The sequence below is a fragment of the Phascolarctos cinereus genome, unplaced genomic scaffold (genome assembly GCF_003287225.1).
Source record: "Phascolarctos cinereus isolate Bilbo 61053 unplaced genomic scaffold, phaCin_HiC Scaffold_1;HRSCAF=81, whole genome shotgun sequence".
Taxonomy (NCBI): domain Eukaryota; kingdom Metazoa; phylum Chordata; class Mammalia; order Diprotodontia; family Phascolarctidae; genus Phascolarctos; species Phascolarctos cinereus.
Genome location: NW_027555514.1, coordinates 217,992,473 through 218,020,072, shown reverse-complemented (window position 1 = coordinate 218,020,072; position 27,600 = coordinate 217,992,473). Strand labels below are relative to the sequence as shown.

At 41.3% G+C, this 27,600-nt stretch overlaps 2 protein-coding genes and 1 long non-coding RNA gene across 4 annotated transcripts in view; 2 read left to right on the top strand and 1 right to left on the bottom strand.

Annotated features, from left to right (window-relative positions):
• Positions 1-1,267, top strand: part of TESPA1 (thymocyte expressed, positive selection associated 1) — a 46,193-nt gene extending 44,926 nt beyond the window's left edge. Inside the window, 1 exon segment of the mRNA XM_020979453.2 lies at positions 184-1,267. Within this exon segment, the coding sequence (XP_020835112.2) occupies positions 184-293 (110 nt within the window). The 3' untranslated portion in view covers positions 294-1,267.
• Positions 1,268-13,636: 12,369 nt separating this feature from the next.
• The window catches only part of LOC144454217 (uncharacterized), a 73,372-nt gene continuing 59,408 nt past the window's right edge, over positions 13,637-27,600 (top strand). For both annotated transcript variants that reach the window (XM_078145654.1, XM_078145650.1), the window contains exons 1-3: positions 13,637-14,249; positions 16,941-17,020; positions 18,591-18,655. The gene's annotated coding sequence lies outside the window, so the exon portion shown is untranslated. The remainder of the gene's footprint in view (positions 14,250-16,940; positions 17,021-18,590; positions 18,656-27,600) is intronic.
• LOC144455927 (uncharacterized) lies at positions 19,277-27,066 on the bottom strand. The gene is made up of 3 exons (XR_013484805.1): positions 26,988-27,066; positions 20,021-20,155; positions 19,277-19,383 (listed from the first exon to the last, which is right to left on the bottom strand). It is a non-coding gene; the product is annotated as an uncharacterized LOC144455927 (long non-coding RNA).

The following is a 27,600-nucleotide window of genomic DNA, read 5'->3' as shown; positions in this document are numbered from 1 at the left end:
ATATACTCATATGTAAAATGAAAATGAGGTTTGGCTTCAGGCTCTAATACTCTGGCTTTCTTTACTTCTATGACCTTACAGTTAGAAAAGAATTCTTATGGGGGTAAATAAATTCTTCCCCTCCCCAGCTCTCCTCAAAATTAATCCCAGTTGCTTATGGTTTCTCATTTGTCTCCACTACAGGCTTTCTCCTTCACACCTGCAGCACCCACTCTGACAGCAGTGGCTTCGTAGAGGATCAGCCCCTTCCACCTCCCGATCTCTCAACTGAGAAGGTTTTCCAAAGGATCTAGTCCCCAGCTTCAGGGGCCTCGGGACACCTGATATGAACATAGCAAGGCCCCAGAGAGGCCAGAAGGTATCTGGACAGAGGTTCATTTCCAAGATCCTGTTCCTTGCCTATGAAAAAAGGGAAAGGTGGAAGAGCTGGTGAAAGCTGTACCTGGGGAGCAGCATGCTTAAACCCTAAATTTAGGGACTGGGGGAATCAATTGAGGGTGGGAGGAGAGGGGCTAAAGGAGACTTACAGTTTCAGTCATCAACTAGTCTGCAAATACTGCAATGAAATTATGCCAAAGAGGAAGGGGACCAATTCATGAAGCCATCTCCCAGACTCAAGTTCCATGTGACTCTACTCATGCAGATATTCAAATAGCATCCCCTTCTGTTGTATCACTGCATACACTTTGTGCACAGAAATAATTCTAGGTGGGAAGAGAATTAGCCCTGGAAGCTTTATCCCTAACAGTTCCCACTTGAGGTTATGTCAGACACCCATGGTGATAGACACAGTCATGCCTGGGAGAACATGGAAGAAGGTATTGTTCAAGGATGAAGCTGTTACTGACATTATGACAAACTTCATCACCATCACCAAACCCTTCCATGGTCTCTGTGCCCAGACCTTGGGCAACTCACAACATGACAAGGCACACAAGGTTCCCCAGGTATACAGAGAACACCAGAGAACTTGGGGACATACAGGGAAAGCCACCAAGAGATAATGTATATCTAAAAAAGGATCGCATATGCACAACATGTGTGGATACATATAGGCATGTGTATGTATATAGCATATATTTATATATGTATATATGTATGTATACACACGCATATGTATACACACACTTATATTGCTCATCTACAGGAGATCAAATCTGTTCTGATACCTACTAGCTCTGTGACCCTGGACAAGTCACTTAACCCTGTTTGCCTCAGTTTCCTCATCTGGAAAATAAGCTGGAGAAATAAACGGGAAATCATTCTAGTATCTTTGCCAAGACAACATGGGGTCATGAATAGTAAGACATGACTGAAACAACTCAACAACAACCATACACACACACACACACACACACACACACACGTGTGTGTGTGTGTGTGTGTGTGTGTGTGTGTGTGTGTGTGTGTATTGCAATTTGACCTAGAGGGATTTAAATAGAAAAGGGAAGGGGAAAGTTGGGGGAGAGGGGAGGTGAACAAGGAAGAGGGCCTATTCATCTACAAGCCACTGCAGAAACAATCAAACTCTGGAGCTGGCCTGTTATGCCAGAGGAGGTTTCACCTAGTTTTTGTTTGTTTGTTTTATTTTCTCTCTTCTCTCTCATTCCAAAGGAATTGTCTGTAATCATAGCATTTTATCAACAGTAGTGCGGAAGCCCCACTTCTATCTTCTGGCTGTCATTGGCCACAGAGGGAGAGGGAGGAAATATCCCCTACAGAGCCACTGCCTATGTTTGCTGCTTATAGCCCCCAGGCTTCCTTAGCATCATAAAGTTTCTCAATTTGTTCATCCCACAAGGTGCCCCATCGTCTCCTGGAGCATCCTGCCTTGAGCTCTGTGGCCACAAAAACCCAATGGAATAGGTTGGAATAGGATTTTTCAATGAGATCAGGTATTCTGAGTTATCCTCTCCATTCTCTTCTCTTTGTTCTCGTCCAAGGTGCAAATGAATACCAGCATATAATGGAGACTATAAAATATTATTATTCTCCATGTTTCCTGCCAGGTGAGAAGGGTGAACTATGGAGGGCTAGTAACTACCTCAGTCATTGTTTAACAGATCATCCACAGTGAGCCCCAATATCCAGCCTCTCTGCAGCCCCAGATCCTGTGTCTGCTTAAGAAAAGGTGACCTTTCTCTGAGTGATTTCCACCTACTGGTCCTTGTAAAGTTGAAAGGAATTTTCTGAAATCAGAAAAGAAAAAGAAAAACTTAAAAGCTCTGATGTATTTTTTAGGGCATTAACTAGAATGTCTTATCTCTGTAGGAAAAATATTTTTTATAATGGGAGAGCTGGCAATCCAAAGAACAGGAATTAGGCTTATTTCATGTCTCTCCAGAGCACAAAGGGTAGAAGTTATAGGAGAGAAAATTTCAGCTCTACATATAAAAGCTCCCTGTAATCATCAGAGCTGTCAGAAAATGGAAGAGATCCAGGAAGTAATGTCAAATGAAAGTAGCTGAGCAAAGCCTCTGACTGGATGGCCAGCTGTCAAGGGCATTGCAGAAGAGATTTGGGCATTAGGTCAGAGGATGAACCAGGTGACCTTTAAGGCATCTGCCAACTTTGCGATTTAATGGACCTATGATATGAGGATAATATAGACTCTCTGAGGGTAAGGATTGTTTTATTTTTTGTCTTTATATCTCCAGTTCTTGGTACAGTACAGAAATCATAGATGCTTATGGCTATTGGTCCTCATCATCCACACATGTTTATGAAACCCCTATTATGTGTAAAAACATTTATTCTACAGAGGACATAATCTCTGACCTCAAGGAGCTTAAAGTCTAATGATTCGGAGAAAGAGAGGAAAGAGAAGAGAAGATGAGAGGGAGAGATAGGGAGAGAAACAGAGAGGGAGAGGGAAGAGCAGAGAAGATGAGGAGAGGGAAGGAGACAAAGAGGGAGAGGGGGAGAGAGGGAGAGAGAGAAAGGGAGGGAGGGAGGAGAGGGAGACAGGGAGAGAGAGAGAGAAAGAAAGAAGAAAGAAAGAAAGAAAGAAAGAAAGAAAGAAAGAAAGAAAGAAAGAAAGAGAGACAGAACATTCATTATAATCAGGGAAGGCTTCCTGGAGGAGGTGGGCTTTAAGTTTAAAACTGAAGAACAGATCAGGTTATCATAGCCAGGAAAGGATAGGAAGAAGTCCTGAGACCTGACAGAATCTTTGCTAAGTGACACGGGCAAGGGCACAAGTCTCTCCCTTAAAATAAGAGAAGTTCTCACTTGCCTGGGTGGAATATGTTGGTGCTTAGAGACAAAATGGACAAGATGACCTCTCTGGGTTTGTTCCCCAGGCTGAGAATGAAACTGCAATGACTCCCTGAGGAGGGATCCTACTTGCCCCTCACATTCTCATATGCAAGTGCATAAATAAACAAGGCAGTGTATTGAGCAATGCTCCCTCCCGCTCTTCTAATCTCCACTAAGTGATGGAAGGTTTTGAGAGACAATCAGTCCTCCCCTTTCTTTCTTTCAATTCTACCAGGACCAATTCACTAATAGAGACCATCCCTACTCCCATATGCTGGAGGAAGGAGGTCTGTGGTGTAGTTGTGAAAGGACCAGCTAGATGTAGCCATAGCTGGAGACTGTCTCTACAGGAGTGGATGGTGGGACTTAGTCCCAGATCTTGTCAGACATGGACAGCATCCAGACCTTGAGTTAGTTTCCACCACAAAAATCCTCCTCTGGTGCCTTATTGTGATGTGGAGGTAACCCTGGGATTTAAAAGGCTATAATACCAAAGTGTAAGCACTGGAAATTCCTATTCTGATGCTGAATTAGTTATTAATAGCATGCACTTATATATTTCTTCCCATTTTACATGGATGATCTCACTTTTTTATCATAACAAAAATATAGGTCTTATTATTCCCATTTTAAAGATGAGGAAATTGATGTTTTATCATTATCGTTAATAGCATGTATTTTTATATATTTCTTTACATTTTGCATAATGACACCACTTGTTAATTATCACAAATGATATTATCATGATTCCTGTTTTAAAGATGAGGAAACTGAGGTTTGGAAAGATTTGGAAGCTTCCTTGGCCCCATAGCTAACATAAGGGGAACGCTGGTTAATGCTGCTCCTTATTTTTCCTGAGAACACAACAAAACTAAATAAGCCAGAGCTGCAGTGGGAGGAAGCAGAGTCAGACAAAAGAGAGGACTGTCCCACCCTTTCCAACCCCCAAAAGGGAAGGATTTGCCGGATGTTGCCTGGAATGATCAGAAGCATCTATGCAAGGCCTTAAACCTAAAGGAGGCTTTGTTATTACTTTTTTTTTCACTTGGCTGTGTTGAATATGTTCCTGCGTAGAGACAAGATGGACAAGATGACCTCTCCTGGTTTGTCCCCCAGGCTGAGGAGGATGAAATTGCAATGACTCCCTCAGGCAAAATGTAGGTCATCCAGCAATTCCTGGCTCCCACAGCCTCTCCTCTTCCTGCACATCCTCCCCTCACTTTCCACCCCCCTCCTTCAAATAGAAAGAAATCTCAGAAAAAAATGAATTCATATTAGAATCATTTGCTGCAGGGACAGTGATGCTTATGGTTCTATTCTTGGATCAGGAACGAAGGCTCCCCTCTCTTCTTTTTCTCCCCCTCCCTTCCCTTTCCTCCTCCCTGTCTCCTCCCCTTGCTCTCCCAAGGTTTCCCCCTCCTCACTCTCTCTTCTCTCCTTCCCTTCACTCCCCATAAGTTCCAGTTCCCTCCTCCTCCTGTTCCTCCTCCCTCTCCCCTTCTCTCCTTGCTCTCCAAAGTTTTCCCCCTCCTCCCTTTCTTTTCCCTCCTTCTCCTCCCTTTCCTTTTCCCTCCTTCTCCTCCCTTTCCTTCTCCCTCCTTCTCCTCCCTTTCCTTCTCCCTCTCCCCTAACTCTCCCAAGCTTTCACTCTCTTTCCCCCTTCCCTTCACTCCCCTTAAGTTCCCTCCTCCTCCCTTTCCTCTTCCCTCTCCCCTTCCTCCCTTGCTCCCCCAAGTTTTCCTCCACCTACCTCTCTCTTCGCTTCCCTTCTCCCCTCCCTCTTACTCCCCCAAAGCTTTCTCCTCCTCCCCCTTGTGCAGATAGAGTTGCTTTAGCCCTGCAGCTGAGCTGAGAATCTGGGAGAGAGGTTCAGGATGCACATGCATGAGGGGCTCCCTGTGGAGGACCTCAGCATCCCCTGAGTCCACTCTTCGGTACTTCCAGCAGGAAGGCTTGGGAGGCTTCTCCACCCTTGCTTGCGGATGACAGATTAGACCATGGGTTCAGCTAATGGGAGAGCTGGCAATCCAAAGGTTCTTTAGAGAAATCATCTCTCTCCACAGTGAGATGTTTAATTGGTGGGTGGTGTTTTAGAAAATTAATCTTATGATTTAGTAAGTACACCCAAGTGATACACTCGCTAAAGCTGAGTGTTAGAATAAACTGAATTTAGAACCAGACCTTTCAAATGCTATTTATAAAATGTTAAAGATTTTCAAAAATAGTGAAATGTGTTGAATCACATTGCTCTTACACAAAATTATTCATATAAATACAATTAATTAATACTAATTATTAATTATTATTATTAATAGTAATAGTTGAATGAGAACAAAAGGGCCTTTTGTAATATTCATAAGCAAGATAGGGATAGGCCTGTATCTATGAGTTCATTGGCATAGGGAACTCCTAGATGAGAAAATTTGCTCCACCAATTGAACCTTCCCTGTAATTTATAGTTTTGCCCCAGGTCATTCTGTCACACGAATCCAGGTCCTCCTGGCTCAGAAGGGTTTTATATTTGAGCCTGGAGGTGATGGGGAGCCACCATCAAAGGGGAAAAACAAAGGAGTTTGTGAGGTACAAAGTCACAGAATCAAATTAAAAGGGTCCATAGATGGCATTTACACACACGTACACAGAACCATATATATACACACACACATATGTAAATGTCTTACAGATAAGGCAGTTGAGGGTCAGAGACATTAAATGACTCTGCAATGAGAGGCTTTACATGCAGAGAGGTCTTATGTGTAGACAGGGCTGTCCTCACTGCCCACAGCATATAGAGGGAGTGTCACTGTGTGAAGGGAGGCAGACAGTCTCTAGCCTCTTCTCCCCAAGCCTTCTGCAAAGGAGACTAATTCCTGCTGGGGGGTAGGGGAGCAAGAAATTGGGGCTGGAAGACACTTGGCTCTCCTCAGAGAGGATACCAGGCTAGAATTATACTTATCTGATCTTTTAAATATTATTAGTCTAGGGGGTATGATTAGGATCAAGCTAACTTCTGATTGCTTTGTCATTATTGGGGGAAAATGGGACCCCAAGCTCTACATCTAAGGCTTCACCCCTTTCCCACCAAATACCAATTCCACAATGAAAACACACAGGAAATAGTAAAGAAAACCATTTATCCAAATCATAGCAAAACAGAAATCAAAGAAGGTATAATGTATGTGTATGTGTTTGTGTGTGTGTATACATACATATATTAGACAATGCAAAGTGAAGGAGGTCTCCCATTGGGAGAGAGATAACTCAGTCAAGAGAGAGAGTCCCAGATCTCACCCAAGGGAAAATTCCCCAGTTTCTAGAGTAACAAGCGGGAGATAGGGACATGATGGAGACTGCCAACTCCACTCACGTCTTCCCAGAGTCTTTTCTTTCAGCAATCTGAAATGAAGTTGGCACCTTCCATCTTCCCTCTGAAGCTGGAAGCCAAAGGTACCCAAAGTGACTCAAAGGCTGAAGAGTTCCAAAGAGGGCTGAACAAGACTGGAGCTGTCTTTCCTCTCACCAATTCCACCTCACCCCTCACAGGACAGAGCATTCACCTCCACCAATAAGGAGAGAGACCTATACCAATGGGCCTTGGATCAGGGGTTATAACTCAAGTAATATTAGTATGTAGGGTATGTCTATGTGTGTGTTACTATGTTGCCCATATAGGTTAGGTGTGTCCACATGGGTTTGTCTAACTGGCTTGTAAGGAGGCAGGAATAAACATTTCCATTGTCTCCTTCCCTATCCAGGAAGGGAGGGAGGGGAGAAGGAAAGAAAAGAGGGAGAGAGCAATGAAGGAAGAAAGGAAGGAAGGAAGGAAGAAGGGAAAGAAGGAAGGAAGGACTAATTAAGACCCTACCACTTCATATACAGTTTGAACTGTAAGACTACTGAAAGTTCTCCTAACTCTCAAATTCTGTAATTCTTTGATTCTAGCCCTTCTGAGGCCTAAGTCAGCTACAAAGAATATTCTTTAATAAATCTCATTGAAGGGGCAGCTAGGTGGCTCAGTGGATAGAGCACTAGCCCTGGAATAGGGAAGACCTGAGTTCAAATCCAGTCTCAGACAAGACACTTGACACTTGCTAGCTGTGTGAACCTGGGCAAATCACTTAACCCCAATTGCCTCAAAAAAGGGGGAAAAAAAAGAATAAATCTTATTCAAACATATAAGCTTTGTAAATGACTTTTCTCTTTTTCTCCTCCCTCATGTAAACATTTAATTATTGAATGAAAAAGCATCTATGTTTCAAGCACTGTGCTAAACACTGGGGATATGAACAGAAAAATGAGATAGTCCTTGATCTTGAGAAGCTCTCATTCGAAATGGGGAGACAACACATAAATGATGTTATAACTAGATTTTGAATGATATAGATTAAATGCAAATTTGATATTGAATAAATGAAAAAACCAGGGGTCTGTATTAGTAAGACAGACTCAAGGATCTGGAGGGTATAGTGGCAGGGCAGTTGGTAAGGCTCAATGGTTTTCCATCTTACCAGAAGAACTATTGTTGGTAACTTCCTGCTTGTCCAAATGGGTTTTAGTAACCATGTCCAAGAGATAGGGCAGCTAGGAAGGAATGAAGAAGGAAGGGAATGGAAGATGGTTAAAGGGGGCTGACCTACAGTGATTGAGAAGGGGGGAATTAGACCTGAGGAACAGAGGGAATCAGAGTCTGCGAGGGGGTAAGAGTGGGTCAGAATCCAGCTGGGAAGAGGAAAATGGATAAGGAGGTTGGCAGAAAGGTTTGGGGCAGGGGAAGAGCTCCAGCTCTTGCTGGGCCCTCTAACCAACACATTTAGAAAGAGGCCTTTGTCATCAAAGATAGAAATAGAAATGAGTAAAGGAAACTGAGCAAACCTCCTTCTTTTTGTAAAATTCCCAGAACTCACAGAAATAGCTCGTGAATGGCTCTAATTGAAGGAAATATCTTGTGCACATACAACCAGATTCAAAATGTGTCCAAAGTAAATATACAATGAATACAAGGTAATTTTGGTGTGGAGGGAAGCACAAGCAGCTGGGGGGATCAGGAAAGGCCTGAGGTAGGAGGTGGAGCTTGAGCTAAGCCTTAAAGGAAGAAAGCTATTCTGAGAGTTGGAGGTGAGGAGGAAGAGCATTCCAAGTGTGTAAGAATCTGGCCTGTGTCTGTGTGGCAATGGAAGTATAGACACTTTCTCAGGATCCCACTAGCAATGCTAGAGTCATGAACTATATAGGAAAGCTTCTAGGATTGTTTGAGAAGAATTCTGCAAGAAAGATATTGGAAAGAGAAGGAAGAAGAAGCATTTCCAGTATTTGGGATATGTCTTCATCTTGGGCATGTGAGGAGGTCCTGTTTCCCAGATTTGTTCCTCCAAGCTCTTTTATTCATACAGAGACTATTGTGATATAGTGTAGTGAGGTTCATGGAGCTCTGGGCTGCCAAATTCAGTCATTTAGTAACACTGCCCCCTCAAAGACATTTCCCCTTCTGCCACAACCCAGAGAAACAAGGAAGACATTGTATTAACTACCCTCCTTCTGGTGGAAGGAAATCTTTCCTGCCCCCACAGTCAGAAGTTTAGCACTGGACAGGTTATTTCCAATTGGACCGTGCTATCCCTGATCCTCTTCCCCGCATGAATCTTATCTATTTCTTTGATGCCTGATTATCATTGTTATTGTTCAGTTGTTTCAGTCGTCTTCAACCTTTTGTGACCCCATTTGGGATTTTCTTGGCAAAGATACTGGAGCTGTTTGCCATTTCCTTCTCCAGCTCATATTATAGATGAGGAAACTGAGGCAAACACGATTAAGTGACTTGTCTGAGGCTAGATTGAACTCAGGGAGATGAGTCTTCCTGATTCCAAGTCACTGCACCACCTAGCAGCTTAATGATGCTGTATACCCCTTACTGGATAAAAATAATCTTTCATGACAACCTGTGTTTGAATGGTCATTTGAGTTATTAGGAATTAGGATAAAAAGGTTCTGAAACAACAGCAGAAGATGCATTAGTTCTTCCCTCCTCCTCAGTGAGAAATGTGAACTACAGTTACCTATAGATCCATATGCTTCTTCACTTTCAGAGTGTGCCTCTGGCAGGCTATCACCCTTGATCTGGTCACTCCATCAGAGAACAGGGCCCAGATGAGTTTGGCACAGTGGAATGAACATTGTATCTGTAGTCAAAAGATCTTAGTTTGAACCCCAGATGTGCTACCTGGGTGATCTTAAACAAGTGATTTAACTACTCTGGGCCTTGGGTTCTTCACCTGTAAAATAATATTGGACTAGATGATCTTTACAATCCCTTCTAGGTCTAAATTTTAGATTCTGGTAAGTCCAGAGAAGGCTGACTTTCTTCCATTTGGTGGTATCAGATTAACCCTGGGGTAAAATCCCAAAGGTCATGGATCATAGAATTTCATGGCTATAATGAAGGGGTTGTTAGCCCAGTGGCCACCATCCTGTGGGCCAAGGAGTTATTATAAGAAGCTCATTAAATGACTGAGAATAACAAATAGTAAACTTACCTTCTGTTTACTGAATCAATCATTCTCCACATATCCTTTCAGTAGATCTGTGATCATATTGATATTGGTACTTAAAATTAAGACGTTTGAAACCCATCCATATCTACCCATCTAGTGCAAGTCTTGCTCATGTCTTTCTGCCAGTTCCCCACAAGGGATTGACCCATCTGCTAGGGACCTTCTTCTAGTTCTTTTGGTATCTTATTATTTTTTAATATGAAGTGTATGGAGTGTTCAAAAGGACTAGGATCTCTGGTGTGAGGACTTGCCAGGCCCTTTTCAGGGCTGCTCATCCACTTTGGTCCTACCTGATTCATCCAATTCTCACCTGTGGTTCCAAGAAGCTGTAGCATGTGCAGTAGCCACACCCCCAAAAACAGCCTTGGCAGATGGGCTAAACAAGGTTGGGGGGTAACTGGCAAGCTTCAAACCTATTGGTGAGGTAGGGGATGTCTACCCCAAGCGTGTAAAGACTTCCCCATTAGAATAGGAGGAAGAGAACAATTTGTTTCAGTGACCACAAAGGCAACTGAAGTAAGCTTTGTGGAGCACTTAGAGCTCGGCTAGACATCAAAGACACTGAGGTCATCCACTGCATTTCAGGCCATGGCCAGTTATCCTGACTTTTGTCTTGCCACTGGACTTTGGCAACTCAGGAAAAGAGAGTGGGACTAAGGACTTTGTGCAGCTTGGCCTTTCTTAAGTCCAATTCGTCCTCAAGTCAAGATATCATCAATGATGTTGTTGGTTCTCTTCAAAAACAAAGGACAAAGAACAATAATTTTCAAATATATGTAGACACAGTCATAATTAATAAAAATTTAAAAGCAATAGTGAATTCCTAATAATTTTGTCCCATTTTTTCAATCAATTCTAACAGAGTAGCTACTATCATGTTGCAGGATCCATATTTTAAAAATTATTTTAAAAAGTAGTTCTCCCCAGAAATAAAATTGAAGGCTGTGTAATTTTAATGACTAAGCTTAACCCTGGAGAAGAGTTGAGAAAATGGGATTTCTTCACTTTTTTGCAAAGGTGGGGGACTATTACATATACAGGCAGATACAGTAGATACGTTTGGCTCATTTAATTGAATTGATTTTTTTCCTCTTTATTTTCAAGTTTGACATAAGGAATGGATTACTGGGGAGAGGAAGAGAGAGGAGTATATTCAGAAACTTAAGTAAACTAAAAGAAAAAATAATATAAAAAAGATTTTTAAAGGATTTCTCATACTTGAAAAAGTAAAAAACTATTGACTTAGTCCAACTCCCATTTATTTTTCAGATATAGATACTAAGGTCCAAAGTGATGAAGGGTCTTGGGCCAAAGTCACTTAGCAAATTAGTACTAAGACCTGAGTTATTAGATTTCCAGTCTGGTACTTTTATATGTATTAGGTATATAAGGCATGGACCCAATCCTTTAACTCTCTCTTGGCTCCCTCTCTTCCTGGGCTAAAGCTGGTTCACTCACTCCAACCTGCTTCAACACTAACAGGTATGGTGGTTCTCTAGAGGGTCAGCCATGTGGTTACCCTCTTATTGTGGGGAAAATAAACATACTCATAACTATAGTTCCTAAGCCCCCATCAGTGTGCTTCATGGCAACACCATTAACTATTAATAGAATTTACTAAGCCAAACATTAACTAACCAAAAAGGCAAAAGCAAGATTAATCATAACATAGCATTTATTCAGTAGAGGGAAAAAAACAGGAATAACCAAAAAATAGCAGTTCACTTACAAACCAGGTTCACACTCTCCAACCAATGCACACAATGACTGTAGGGGAGAGTGGGTACACACTTATAGAAATCTAACAGTGAGGCACACGAGCAAAGAAAGCCATGTGCCATGTACTACTCTCAACTTAGTTGACAGGTCTAGCTGACGTTTTGGGAAACAGTCTACACCACAAGTCATTTGCTCCTGTTCTGAGCCTCTCTCAATTCTCACTACTACTGAAGCACCTGTTAAGCCATTGTAGCAGTATTAAGCTCTTTTAGCTAATACCCCTGATCCTGGTATCTGCAGAGCTTCCCAAGCCTGATACCTTGGCTAGGTCCTAAGGCATTGACATGCTCTTTTAATGAAAAGTAATTCTCTTTAATCCTGGGATCTGAACACTATTTAGGTCAGCTCTCTATAGGTTTTAAGGGGATTTCCCCTCTTGAGCCAGAGAGCAGTAAAGGATGAGATAGGCAAGACTCGATGCGCTTTCTTCTCTCTCAACCTGTGGACAGAGCTAAAAAGGAAGACAGCCTTTACCTAACCAGCTCTTCACAGAGTATGGGATGCTGCTTTCTCAAATCAGCTCCCAGTATCAAAGCTTTCCTCCAATCAGATCAGGTCCCAGCATCAACTTCAGATCCTACCTGACTAATCAACTATACTTAGCTCCTGTCAGCTTCTCAGCTCTCTTAGTCTCAATCATATTCTCTTATCCTCTCCTGGCTTCGAAGCCCTATTGGTTTCTGCTTTGTCTTCTGGAAGCAGCTTCTCTTATTGTCTTCTCTAGCTAGCTTCAGTTGCCTTCACAGATGGCCCACAAGTGGCTCTTCTGGTTGAAATTGTACCTTCCTCATGGAGTAATCCAGGCTGAGAAACCTCAGATCCAAATTTATGTCAGATGTGACACGAATAATTCATATAAAATTATTCCATAGACCTGAGTCCTGAAAACAGTCATACAAAATTAGCTCCTAGGAAATAATGGACCACACTCATCACTACCATTAGTTAGTACCATTCCCTCTGAGAAAGAAGTCTTCAGCCTGGTCCTTCAGAACTTTTTTTTTTGTTTCTCCTCGACATCTGTTTCATCTGAGGAGTTAATTTTCTCTCTCAGGTCCTCTCATGATTATGGTTCTCCTTAAGCTGTTTTCTGTGTTTCTAATACAAACATCCTTTCGCCGCCCTTTTTAGTAAAGAATATGTCCCAATAAGAAAGGGGCAGTGCCTTCCATCCAATATATCATATTGGTCAGTTGCAGATCCTAAGAAATCTTAAACTGCCTTCTGTAATGTTACAGTGATTATGACATAGGGATCATTTCTCTTAGAAGCAATACATTTGAGCGTTGATTGCCTAACTGAAGACTTAGCACACAGAGCCCCTGCTATTCTTCATCTCTTCTCAAGATTCATCAGGCGATAAAGAGATACAATAGGAAGGGTTAAGGTTAGACATTGAGAAGGACTATTCTGCCAGAATATCAGACCCCAGGGACAGTTTACTGAGAAAATGATGAAATAGTCTTCCCCAGTGAGCCAAAGTGAATGAAAAATTAACTGAAGCAGCCTAGGGGGTGGGAGGTGCCTTGAATCACTTCAAAAAAGTCTTTCCTTCCCAAATAGCCTATAAATCTTTTGACAAGCATGTGTTCTGTGTATGTTTCCTTTCCTGGAAAGGCCATAGAAGGTGAACACATTTGTTCCGAGAAGGATGATAGAAGAGTAGTCCAATACTCAGATGTAGTAAGTCATAGTCCTTTGGGAAGAGAGATAGAAAATGATGACCAAGATATTAATTTATCTCTCATTTGGAGTTATTGCTGTTGTTTTTAAAGTTCCTTCAAGTTTAGAGATCATCTAGACCAGTGGTATCACTCAAAGAGAAACAGAGGTCACTAATTCATACGTAGGGATTGTTGTAGGCCACAGTTTGACTTAGTTTAAAATATATATGTTTTATTGTATTTTTATTTATTTTGTTAAAATTTTTCCAGTCACATTTTAATCTTATTTGGGCTGCAGCTGGGAGTGTTGTGGGCCGCATGCAACCTATGTGCCATGTGCTTGACTCCTCTGATCTAAATAAACCATTTCTCTCTTTTCAAACAGGACTGAACCATCTGAGAAAGATGGATGTTCACTCATCTCTTAAAGATTTCCCAGGGAGGGAATGCCACAGTAACCTTGAATCAAATCGGTGTCTCACCACCCTTATCACCAGGGTATTAATGTTTGACTTAATGCCCACTGCCAGCAGCTTTAAGAGTGATTGACACTGACAAACTGGAGTATCCAGAGGAGGGTGACCAGAATATTAAAGTGTCTAGAAAGCATCATCAACTGGGAATGCTTAGCCTGGGGAAGAGAAAGTATATATGATAACTGTCTTCAAATATTTAATGAGTCACCAAGTAGAAGGGAGATTATGTGAACCCAAAGATGGCCTGTGCCACTAACATTTGAAAACACTATCAGTGTGTTTGGAAGTCAGAAGTAATGGAAGTGTGGTACCACTGGGATTCAAACCCACCAGTGGTATAGCAGACTGTGTTCATGTTCCATGTGTGATACCATCTATGTTCCATGTGTGATACCATGTGTGATCAGTGAAGTTCCTCAATCAACAGGACCATTTCAGGCCTGGGCTTCAAGGTGCACAGGCTTTACAATTTGAAGGGGTTCTAAGTCATCTAGATCCTGAAACTCACTACAACAAAGACAAAGGTAAGTGGGGAAAGGGCAATGGAGATTTGCTTCTGGGGATTCAGACAGTGGTAGCTGAATGCCTGTTCCACCTCTAGGATATTGTCAGAGTATGTCTCTTCTCCCACTATCTTAGGACCAGGCTCCTTGGTGGGTGTGAATTATGAGATCATTTTGGGCCTTGAGGACCCACTCACTATATTAATGTTCCTACTCCGCTACAAAGTCTCAGAACTATAAGACATTCTGGGCTGCTGGGAAATAAATTAGAAAGCCACAGGGATTGTGCTAAGTCATTGAAAGACTCTTGAGGGTGATAGCCACATTCAAGTAGTTATTCTCCATGCTACATAAAAAAATTTCCAGCTCCTACTCTACTTATCCAAATTATCCAAAGTCAATATCTGTGGAGGTGAAACTCCTCTGCCTTTTCTACTCTTCTCAATGGTCTCATCCCCCTCCACTTTAGCCTTAATCCTTCACAATCCATATCATGCTCTGTCCTTGCAGTGCACTGTGCCTTCTGGAACCCCTAACCTTTTTTTTTTTTGATGAATCAGTGGGGTTAAAATACCTATGTGTCTCTGCTATTCACAGCCCTGTGCTTGAGGTCAAGACCCCCCACTAAACCAAAAATAAAGGACAAAGGGATGTAACATATGTCTTGGCTACCGGAAACCTGAAGTGAAGGAATTATGGTCAGACATACTAGGGATGTCAATGGAAGTGACATGAAAGAAGCAGGGTGAATTAGTCTATGAACTAAAGGTCTAAAACTTATCAGTCAACAAGCATTTATTAAGCACATATGTGCCAAGCACTGTGCTAAGCACTGGGGTTACAAAGAAAGGCAAAGATAGTCTCTACTCTCAAGGACCTCAGTCCAATGGGAGAGACAAAAAGCGAATATTTATAAACAACCTTTGTGAAGGATAAACAGGAAATAATTAAAAGGAAGGCACTATGTTTAAGAAGGATCAGGAAAGGCTTCTTATAGGAGATGGGATTTTAGTTGGGACTCAAAGGAAGCCAGGAAAGCCAGTTGATAGAGATGAGGAGGGGAAGCATTTCAGGCAGAGGGACAGCCAGAGAAAAAATGCCTGAAGTATTTCTATTGTGCCTTAATGCTGTTAAAGAATGACACACAACTGGGTTCACTAAAAATTTATGATATCTAATTTTGACTAGGGCATTTAGGTGGCACAGTGGATAGAGCACCAGCCCTGGAGTCAAGAAGATCAGAATTCAAATTTGGTCTCAGACACTTCCTAGCTGTGTGCCTTAGTTCCACATCTGTAAAATGAGCTGGGGAAGGAAATGGCAAATAATTCCAGCATCTTCACCAAATGAAGTCATGAAGAGTTAGATACGACCGATCAACTAAACAACAACAACAACAACCATAACAACAAATCTCAGCTAGATTCTCATTGATGTACAGCAATTATTCTATTGCTCTCCGGTTCAGAGCACCATAGAACTAGAGCTAATGGGGAACTAGAGGCCTTTGAATCCAATCTCTCATTTTGCAGATGAGAAAAGTGAGGCACGTTGGAGTTTATTTTTAAGCCCAGTGAGGTAGATTGCCCAGACACTGGTGTCTAAGATAAGATTTGAACCCAAATCTTCCTGACTCCAAATCCAGTGTTATATCCATTTTTTATATCCATGTTGCCTCTTCTTCATTATACTCTCCAGAGTCCATTTCAAACTTCTTTCTCTTCCAGTCTACTATGACACCTCCTCCCCATCCCTTCAGAAGAAGACCTGGCCTTTTCTATCACTGAGAAAATAGAAGTCACCCCTCTTCCACTGTACTCTATACTTTAAAACCTGTTTTCTTTCCTCATTTGCTCCATGATGAAAATCTATGAAAGTCTATAATGAAAAACCCTTTTCCCTTAAGAAGCCAATAATTTTACTGATGCTCCTGATTTCCTCTCCTTCTGTCTCATCTGGAAGCTTCCTTTCTGCCATTTCTGCCATTATTTCTTCTTTCTCTCATCTCCAATTTCTCCTTATCCACTGACTCTTCATCATTTAAAAATGTCCCCAAAAATGTTCATTTTAAATCACCTTCATTAACTCTGTCATCCTCTTAAATTATCCTTCTACCTTTCTCCCTTATATAAGCTAGAGTTCTGTAGTATCTGAAGCCATGATTCTGAGATGAGAAAAATGAAAAAAAAAAAGTGAGAGAAAGGTCACACTATTTATGACACCTTCCATCCATTTCCAAACCATGCTGCCTGCTCTGGACATCCTGCTCTTCCCACCTCTACAGCCTGGACTGTGGCCCTGAGAACCTGGCCTTTGACAAGTGTGCTTCATCTTGCCCAAAGCCAGGGCACTAAGGCACTTCAAAACAATTTCCAAATAGTGCTATTTCTCTTGTTATCAACACTGGAAGTAGAACAGCATTCCTAGGACTGTGGATTCTTCTCTGGCCCACAAGCAAACCACCATACCACTTTCTGACCATCACCACACCTCACTCCTCCTTTCCAGTTCCAGCTCCTCTTTATTATATATTATATATCTAATATATCTCACCCTATTAAAACATTAAAATCTCTGAGGACAGAAGACCATCTGCTTGCTTGTTTTCTGTATCCCCACTGCTTATTACAGTACCTGACACATAATAAGAGCTTACTAAGTACTTTTTATTTCATTTCATTTTTTATTTTATTTTATTCATTATGCTGTAAGACTGGCATTAGTCATGAAGAACTTCCTGGAAGAGGTATATTTCACACGACAATTTAAAAGAAGTTAAACAATATGAGATGGTAAGTTTTCATCTTGCATTCAATGTGTCTGTGATCCTTAAACCTTAATCAGTAGAACTTTGGGGTTTTTTTAATTTTTTTTAAATTATTTTTAGGCAATTGGGGTTAAGTGACTTGCCCAAGGTCACACAGCTAGTAAGTGTCAAGTGTTTGGACTGAGGCCGCATTTGAATTCAGGTCCTCCTGACCTCAGGGCCGATGCTCTATCTACTGCACCACCTAGCTGCCCCAGTCAGTAGAACTTTGTAAGGTCAATTTCATATGGAAGGAGTTAGCAGCCCATAGACAGAATGAAGGTAAGTATGGCTGTAAGAGGTGGCAGAGGCCTCCACACCAATACTGAAATCCTGCTTTCAAATGATAATTACATGAGTTGTCCCAGGAAGGCAATTAAGTTTTGTTCCCCATTTATTTTCCTGTTTGAATTTAACTATATTATTTAAATTCTTTACCATTTGATTTATATCTCTAGCATTATTTGTATGTGGAGTATCATATAAAGTATTCCCTGTACAACAGGGAAGTTTCAGTACAATTTCAAGCTTTGTTGTTGTTCGGTCATTTCAGTCATGTCTGCCTCTTCACAACAGTATTTTGGGTTTTCTTAGCCAAGATACTGGAGTAGTTTGCCATTTCCTTCTCCAGCTCATTTTATAGATAAGGAAACTGAGGCAAACAAGGTTAAGTGACTTGGACAGGGTCACACAAGTGTCTGAGGCCAGATTTGAACTTAAGAAAGTGAGTTTTCCTGACTTCAGGTCTGGCACTCTATCTACTACACCACTCAGCTGCCTACAGTTTGTAGCTAGCAAGGCTTATAACTGCACTAAGACTTTTTGGGACACTCTGTACTCATGGTCAATCAAGCTGTGACTACCAGAAATGACCACCTAAATCACTTCATACTGAACATGCATGCTAAATGATCATAGGATCATAGACCTTGGAGGCCATCTGGTCTGACCCTTTCATTTTATAGAGAAGGAAACTAAAGCCCAGAGAGATTATATGACTTGCTTAAGGTCTTACTGGTAGTAATGGCCATAGGTAAAATTTGAACCTGCCACTTCTGACTCTAGAACCAGCATTCTTACTATGTACAAATGGGGTTCAAAAGGAATCTTTATAAGTTGGAAAAACAGACAAGCTGGAGAGTATCCAATACTAAAATATGGAAGAGCTTTGAGCTCATGTCATATGAGGATCAGGTGAAGAAGGGGAGATGTTTAGCCCAAAGAAGATTAAACTCAAGGTAGATATGATAGTTGTCTTTAAGTATCTGAAAAAATGTCACGTGGAATAGACTAGACTTTTCTGTTTGGCTTCAGAGCATGGGAGCAATGCATGGAAACTGCAAAGTATCAGATTTAGGAAGAAGAAACTTCATATTAGACAAAAGTAAAGTGGGGTATCCTGGGAAGCAAAAGTTTTCCCTTCACCAGAGGCCTACCTGCAAAGGCTGGATGGCCACTTCTGGTAGTGATGTGAAGAGGATATTTGTTCTCCAAGTCTTGTTGGAATAGATGGTCTCTGAAGTTCTAATTCTAGATTTTCTGATTCTATTTCTCAGATGGTGGAAGGGAATCATTGGGAGACATGGAAGGCCCCAAAATAATGGTTGCCATGTTGCTGCTGGTAAGATATCATGATGATGCTGAGGGTGATGGGCTTCCATTAGGCTAAATCTAAATGAGGTGGACATGGTGGGGGAGAGAGTGTTGGAAGAGGAAAGGTGTCTCATATGATTTGCTGAAGTGGAAATGGAGAGGAGGAGGGTTAGGAATAGCAAGTTTCAAATCCTTAGACCCAACCCTGGCTACAGACCCCAAAGAATTTGAAGGAATTGCTTTGAACACATATGAAAGCCCTTGGATCTCATAGAACTTGTATGAAACTATGATCTATTCAGCTGGCAAAATTCTTCCAAGCAGTTGGGAATCTGACTCTAGAAGAGTAACATAGAGGCCCAGGGCCCAAGGTCCATCCACAGTCCTTCTTTTCTGCACTTTTTCTTTCTTCTCTATGTGGGCACAACCCCAGTGTCTCTAGTCCCATCTCTATGCTCTAGGGTGGCTCCTAATGAGGACAAGGCCATCTAAGAAATATTGCACACAGACTGAGATTTTTTTTTTCCTTTCCATCACCAAGTGAGTTTTATTAAATGTCAAAGACTCTGTCCCCAGCTCCATAGGTGGTCAGAGTGATGGGAGGGGTAGAAAGAAGGAAGACAAAGAAGAAAAGAATGGGACATCACGCCTATGGTCTCTGTTGCCTCTCCTGGGTGTTCCTCCATTTAGACTTCATGAAATCCTCCAGATAGCGAATGACTCGTTCAATGTAGTTTTTTACAATCTTCACAACATCTAGAAAGAAAACATCAACAGAAACTTTTATCTTTACCATCATTATCACCTTTATTGTGAAATTCTCTCCAACAAAGGGGCAGAATGCTCTCCCCCCTCCAGAATGAGATACCACCAAGTAGCAGGAGAACAGAAGGGGGACAAGAAAGAAGGATAGCCCAACCAAGATTCAAACCTCAGACCATGACCCTTGTCAACATGACCAGCATACTTTGGGGTAGGGGTGGGGGTGCAGATAAGGGATGGATGAACCTGCCCTTCCCTCCATCCGTCTACCTAGTGAAACATGCTTCTTCAAAGTGGGGAGGGTGAGATTAGACAGCCTCTGTAGTGCTTTCATTCCCCATCTTGAGGGACCCCTGAACTGTGGAAGAAGTGATCCCTTAGTCACCCCCTGAAACACTCATCCACATCACATTTTTCTTAAATCAGTCATAGTAGAGAGCCTTGGGGCTCACTGTCCTAACCTCAGAATAAGGAGAGACAGAGGAAGGAGGAAGTATAGACATAATCTCAAGCTGAGTTACCTGGGAGGCTTAGTATACATTGCTTTAGTAGGAGCATATGCTGAAACCAGAGAAATTGAGGGACTAAGACAGTAAATCCACTCTCCATGGGTAAACAGATAAAAACATACTGTATGTTGAGGTCTCTGGGGTGGTGTCAGGAGCAATGGTGGCTCTGTCTCTGGCATTGATACTGGTACTCTCCGAGTCACTGACTATGATCTCTTCCTTCCAGGAAGTGTTGTCCCCTACTGTCTCTGAAGGGACTGGTGAGACAAAAGAGCTCTGGATCAACTCTCTGTTCAAAGGCAGCAACCTGCTCTTGTTTTTTCAATCTTTTTTTTTCAATTGCATGTAAGAACAATTTTTAACATTCATTTTTTTAAAAATTGACTTCCAAATTCTTTTCCCCCTTCCCTCCTCTGACCCCACTTTGAGAATTTGATACATATAGTCATGCAAAATATATTTCAATATTAGTTTTGTTATGAAAGAAAATAAAGACCCCCCCACTCCCCAATAAAAAATACCAAGAAAAATAGACTGTATAGATATAGTAGATATAGATAAATATGCTTCTGTATGAATTCAGATTCCATCAGTTCTTTTTCTGGAGGTGGATAGCATTTTTCATCATAAGTCCTTTGGATTTGTCTCAGATCAATGGATTGCTGAAAATAGCAAGTCATTCATAGTTAATCATTGTACAATATTGCTGTTGTTGTATACAATGTTCTCCTGGTTTTGCTCACTTCACTTTGAATTAGTTCATGTCAGTCTTTCCAGGTTTTTCTGAAAGCATCCTGCTCACCATTTCTTACAGCACAATAGGATTCCATCACAATCACATACCACAACTGATTTAGCCATTCCCCAATTGATGGGCATTCCATCAATTTCTAATTCTTCACCACCACAAAAAGAATTACTATAAATATTTTGGTCCATGTAGGTCCTTTTCCTTTTTCTTTTTTTATCTTTTTGAAATACAGACTCATTAGTGGTATACAGCAAGCTTATCTTGAAAAAATGAAAGATTCAGAAAAGCAGTGAGGTCCTCTTGAACTGGATGACAGCCATACCTTTGTCCTCTGTCACCTCCAAAAATAATTTGGCTTCCCTCTTCCTTGCCCTGTCCTGTCCTTTATTCTGAGATTGATCTAATCTCATTTCTGATGCTATTATCAGACTGTTAACTATTGACACACAATAATCTTTGCACAGGATGCTCCAGAAGACAGTGCTTCCTCAGGATCCAAAGTGAGGATCAGGACCTGATATACTCTTCCTTCCAGAAGACAGCAGCTTCTGGAAGTTCATCCTGTTGGAGTGGATGATCAAGCATTTGTCTTGGATTGTAGTTAGATGTATTCTTGTTTTGTCCTCACTCTTCCTTCTATCCCTTCCCCCGCCAACCTCTCTTCTACCACACACACACACACACACACACACACAACACATACACACACACACACACACACACACACCCCTACCCAATAACAGCTTTTGTGTCTGTAGTGACTATGAAATCCAGTACCTACTGCAACTCTGAGCCAAGAGACGTGATGAAAAGATCCCCACATTTGAGCCAACAGATCTGAATTCAGAAGCTGGCTCTTAAATTTCTAGTGTAATCTTAGATTATTTCATTTCTAGGTCTCAGTTTCTGTCTGCAAAACGCAAGGGTCAGATTCAATTTTTCTAAGGTCCCTTCCAGCTCTGGGTCTTATAACCCTAACCAGGCATGCAAAGCACATTTAACTTAATTTAGTAAACATTTGTTACGCCGTCCTTACACATTAAATGACTCTCAATGCAAGTAATAGATGACTTCATCTTTTTTTTCCTAAAGATCAAAGTCCAGTGATAAGAAACCCTTGATAGCTTGTCCAGTCTTTAATTATCTTTATTATCAGAAAAATTTATCCTTCTGTCCAGCTTAAATCTTTCCAGTTGTAATCTATATCAACTACTTGTCAATAACCATGGAGAATATCTTGTCAGCATCTTCCATCTAATGACCTTCCAAAAAAATGTATAAACTCTGCTCCAAAGGACATTAGACATTAGATCTAGGAGTTCTTACCTCAGAGTTCATAAACTTGTTTTTTTTAAAAAATACTTTGATAATTATATTCAATATAATTGCTTTCCTTTGTAGTCCCATGTATTTTATTTTATGCACCTAAAAATATTATTTTGGGAAAGGGTATGTAGGTTCCACCAGACTTCCAAAGGGTTCTGTAACACAGAAAAGTTTTTCAAATCTTTTAAATTATCTAGGCTGACCTCCTCATTTTACATCAAAGAAAACCAAGACATATAAAAGGAAGGGAAGACAACAAGTATTTTTTAAAGCACCTACTATATGCCAGGCACTGTGCTAAATGTTTTACAAATATCATCTCAGTTGATCCTCACAACAACAGTGTGAGGTAGGTGCTATTATTATGCCCATTTTACAGCTGAAGAAACTGAGGCAAATACATGTCTATGTGACTTGCCCGGTGTCACATAGCTGATATATGTCTGAGAAAAGATTTTAACTCAGTACTTCCTGATTCCAAGCTCAGACTTCTATCCACTGCCCTGATAACCTAGCAAATCACCTGATCTTGCTAACCTCTACTCTTTCCTTTCATGGTCAAAATTGTTGAAAGAATAGTAGTCATCATTCACTTTCCTCACCACCCATTCCTTGTTTTACCTCTGGCAATATGGCTTATATTCCCACCATTCTAAATCTGCTCTCTTCAGATATAATCCCTTACCTCAAAGAGTTTAGATGATACTAGGGGAGAAGAGAATTGAGCATTACAAAGAAGAAATCTGGATAAGATGTGATGAGAAATTCAAGGAAGAAGACTCCTTTTAGCTGGGGGAAATCAAAGAAGCTTTTCGGAGGAGATGGTTACCTGTGCTGGGCCTGGAGGAAAGAAAAGGACTTTAATAGGCATAAGTGGGAAGTGAGGGGAGGGATTGAGAAACTATTGAGGCATGATTCATTGACTGGAGATAGGCACAGCAAGATGAGAAAGGTGAGTCACACATTTTGACTTGTCCGTAGAGTAGAAACCAAAAGGGATTAGTATGAGATAAGGCTGATAAGGTAGCTAGTTTTTGAGGGGCTGTGAGTGCTAAGATAATGAGTTTATACTTTGTTAGGCAATGGAGATCTACTTGTTGTTGTCCTTCCTTCTTGAAGAAGACCAATGACATCATAAGGGTGATGTCTTGGTGAATTAGAGTAAGGCAGAGCTACCAAGAGTTTTGAGCGCAAGAGTGAAGTGATTGGAGTAGTTTATTAGGAAGCATAGCAGTGTAGAGGATGAGCCTGGAAGCTAGAAGACCAGTGAAGGAGGTTGTTACAATAACCCAGCTGAGAGGACATTATTGGCCACCTTTCTTTTTCTTTCTTTCTGTCTTCAATCAGGGTTAAGTGACTTGCCCAGGATCACATAGCTAGTAAGTGTTAAGTATCTAAGGCAGGATTTGAATTCAGGTCCTGCTGACTTCAGGGCCAGTGCTCTATTCACTGTGCCACCTAGGTTCCCCACATCCCTCTTTTTTTTAATACCTTGACTTCTGTCACATTAAACCTATTTGGTTTTCTTCTTACCTCTTTAACTGCTCCTCTTATGTTTCTTTCCCTTACTGTCCCCCTAATGTAAATATTCACAAAGCTCCATCCTTAGCTCTATATCCTTCTCTCTATATGTTGTCTCCTTGGCAGTCTGGTTCCCTCCCATAGATTCAACTATCATCTCTCTGGTTGACTTCCAAATCTAATGCCAGCTCCAATGTCTGTTCTAATATCCATAGCTATATTTCCAAGAATGTCTCCACCTGAAAGCTAACACCTTGAATTGAAAATGTTCTCCCCAAACCCTTCCCTTCTTCTAACTTCCCTCTTTCTGTTCGTGTTGCCATGGTTTTGCTGACATCACCCAGGCATTAAACCTGGGTCATCTGACTTTCCTCTCCCTCACTTTCTAAAAGCATCAATGGCTAAATCCTGTTGAATCTGTCTCCATAATATTGCTCATATTTGCACCCTCTTTTCAGAGTTCTTGTGAGAAAAGAGCTCCACAAATCTTAAAATGCCATATAAGTATGAATGATTATTATTGTTGTCATTAAAACATAGCCACGCTCCTAGCTCTTATTATCTTACCCCAAGATGGCTCTGGAGAAGAAAGTGAGACTGGTGACTGCACAGCCCTCCTTCTCTTAAATCCAATTTGCTTGCTTGTCATGGCATCACTTCCCTAATGTCATGGTTCTCTTCAAGAATGAAGGACAAACAGCAATATTTCCCCAGAATTATGGTAATAAACTTCTGACTGATCACTCTATCTCAGTCTCTTCTCCTCTACAATATCTCTTTCACACCACTGCCATATTCTTCTCCCCACTGGATAGCTCCAATCACACCATTCGCCTACTCAAAACTTTTCAATGGTTCCCTGCTGTCTAAAGTACAAACTCCTTAGCCTGGCATTGAAGCCCAACCTCTTCTAGGTCTAACCTTCCTTTTAGATCTTTTTCTAACTTTGAACAGCAACAATAATAGTAATTCAAACTTACCTAGCATTTTAAGGTTTCCTCACAACTCCATGAAGTAGATAACAAAAGCATTTTAGGACCATTTTACAGATAATGAAATTGAGGTTCAAAGAAGTCATACAGCAAGATGCTAGGTCAAGATTCATACCCAAGACTCTGCTGACCCCAGCATGGCTATCTACTGTACCACACTATTCTGAGGCTTTTCTAATCTTACCTTTCCTCTTTTGTTGTTGTTCTTCAGTTGTTTCAGTTGTATCTGACTCTTCATGACCCCATTTGTGGTTTTCTTGGCAAAGAAATGGAGTGGCTTGCCATTTCCTTCTCTAGCTCATTTTACAGATGAGGAAACTAAGGTAAACAGGGTTAAGTGACTTGCTCACGGTCACACAGCTAATAAGTAGCAAGGGTTGGATTTGAACTCAGCTCTTCCTGACTCCATGCCTGACTTCAACTTACAATCAGAAGAAATCTCTTCTATCTTATGTGAACTCTCATACAGCTAAATTTAATTTATGGGATTCAGATAAGCCCTAAGTGATTTGTTCATGGATATACAATAAATAAATAGCACAGCCAGAACCAGAACTAGGTATCCTGACACTTGGATTAGTGGTCCTTTACCTAGTAGTTAGAATGGTGGACTTGGAGTCAGGAAGAGCTGGGTTCAAATCCCACCTCATATGTTTGTTAGCATCTTGTGATCCTGGGCAAGTCGTATAACTTCTTTTGACTTCAGTTCCTTATCTATTCAAAGAGGATTAGAAGACCTCTAATGCCCCTTCCAACTCAAAAACCTGTGATTCAATGATCCTTTGGTAATCAAAACAATCTTCAAGTTGTACTTCTACCCACTTGGTAACCACTCCATACTCTTCTCTCAGTTTCTGGACTTCTGAAGTTTTGTTTTTAATCTTTCTTTGGGTTAAATCCCTTTTCTTATAATAGAAGGAACGTTGGCTCTGGAGTTAGAGGTCCTGGATTCAAATTCCATCTCTGACATTTACTACCTGGGTTATCATTGTTGTCCTGGTTTCACATTTTACTCCACTCCTAATTTTTTGAACTCCAGAGAGTTGCACTTCTGAAAAAAAATAACTATAATAATGTCTTAACATGAATATGACTTTCCCATACGAACAGTAGTCTGAGAGAGAGTTATATTTCTAACCAAAAACTTGATGCCCAACTTTTTATCAGAATTGCCACAAATGCCACATTTAATCACTTTGAAAGGGCACAAATGAAACTTTGTAAAGGCTTTATATAATATTGGCTGCCAATTATGGCTCTTCTCTCTTGGGCCTAAAAGCCCCATTTCCAGCATAGACACACAGAGGATTTCTTCAGAATGAGACTTTGTGGAAGTTTGACTTTGGGCAGCACTCTATCCATCTATCATCATTTCACAATAACCTTTTCTCTTTGGAGCTCCATACCATCTGCTCATGCTGCTCTTTCCCATAGAAAGGTCCTAGAGACACCCACATATCTATAGCAGTACGAGTAACAAACAGAACGAAACTAGAAAAGTCAGTGCTCTGTGACTGGAAAAGAGCTGAACAAATTGTGATATAGAAATGTCATGGGATATTACTGTATCGCAATGAGGAATATGAGGAATTCAGGTAACCACAGGAAGACAGGTATGAATTGATATACCTTCTATTGTCAATTCAATTATCTATGCTTAGTTCTCAGCTTCTAAGACATCGATGAGCCTTTTAACATAACTGATCACTATTCTTACTCACTCTCTTTTCCCTCAACTTCAGAAACACTCTCTTGGTTTTCCTCCTACCTCTTAAATCCAAATTCTTATCCTTTCCTGATTCCATTACCTCCCTTTAAACCATTTGTGTGAGTATGCTCCAAGAATCTGGCCTTGGCTGTCTTCTCTTCTTTCTTTATGCTCAGTCCTTTGGCAATCTCAATCACTCCTAAAATTCCCACTGGCACTTATTTGGAGTGACTTATAAATGATTATTTGTAGTCTTGACCTCTCTTCTGAACTCTGGCCCTGTTCGTATATGCCTTCACATGCTTCTCTGTATTCATTATAGTAGCTTTTGAAAGCACAGTGATATTTCATTTATGGATCACAACTCATTTAGCCATTTCCCCATCAATAAGAATCTACTTTTCTTTCAGTTCTTCACTAGAAAAAAAAAGTGTTGCTATAAATATAGTCTTATTCGATCCTCCTGAAGGCTTTATGAGTGTTGACTGGTTAAATAATTGGGTTTGGTTCTCTGATATTCCTGGCCCAACTCCAACCCCTTAGGGACAAAGCAAGACTGATTTCCAGCTTCCCAAGGCTGGTAGAGACTTAGAGAGGTCATCTTGTCCAGCTGCCTGTCTCTGGACAATCCTCCCACCCAGCCACCCCATAAAAGCTGCTGCAATCTCCCCTTATTACAGAAGCCTCTGGATGGAGCCTATGGTCTGGGAAGGGGTGATTCTCTTCTACCTCTACTCTCTCCTGGGTGGGGAAGTTGGGGTGGATGAGGGTGAGGAAGTAAAGGGACTTACAGCTAGAGCCCACACAGGCCACACTGACCAAGAACAGGATGGTGAAGAACTTCATGGTTTTAGAGTTGTGGATGACAGCCTAAGAAATGCAGGTGATCCTCAAGTTGAGGAGAAGGCAGGCCCTTTTAACCATGGCTACATCCAGTGGGAAGTAATGGGAGGGAGATATGGGCATGGATTCCAGGAATGGGGCTCAGCAACCCAGAAACTCATAGAACAGGAAAAAAGACAGATGTGTCTTCAGGCTCTGTTCTGGGAGGGCAAGAGACTTGGAGAAGAGAACAATGACCTCTCTGTCCACTTAGGGTTTTAATTAGGTAAGGAATGGGCCTGCCCAAAGACAATTGGGTGCATTCTGATGATGACAAGCCTGAGGGTAGAATTTCCAGGGACTCATCTGATCCTAGAGGCCCCCTCCCCAAAGAAGAAGCTCCCCAAATCAGGAAGAGACTTATCTGGGAGTGGGAGATGTCCCACCAATGGAAGGGACTTTAGATAATACCTATCCTGCCCATTTCCCTTTTCTTGTCCCATTTTACACAGGAAGAACAAGATTTTTTTAACCTCGGGCCTAGAGGGAGGACTGTGACCCACACCCAGGTGGGGCTCCTGT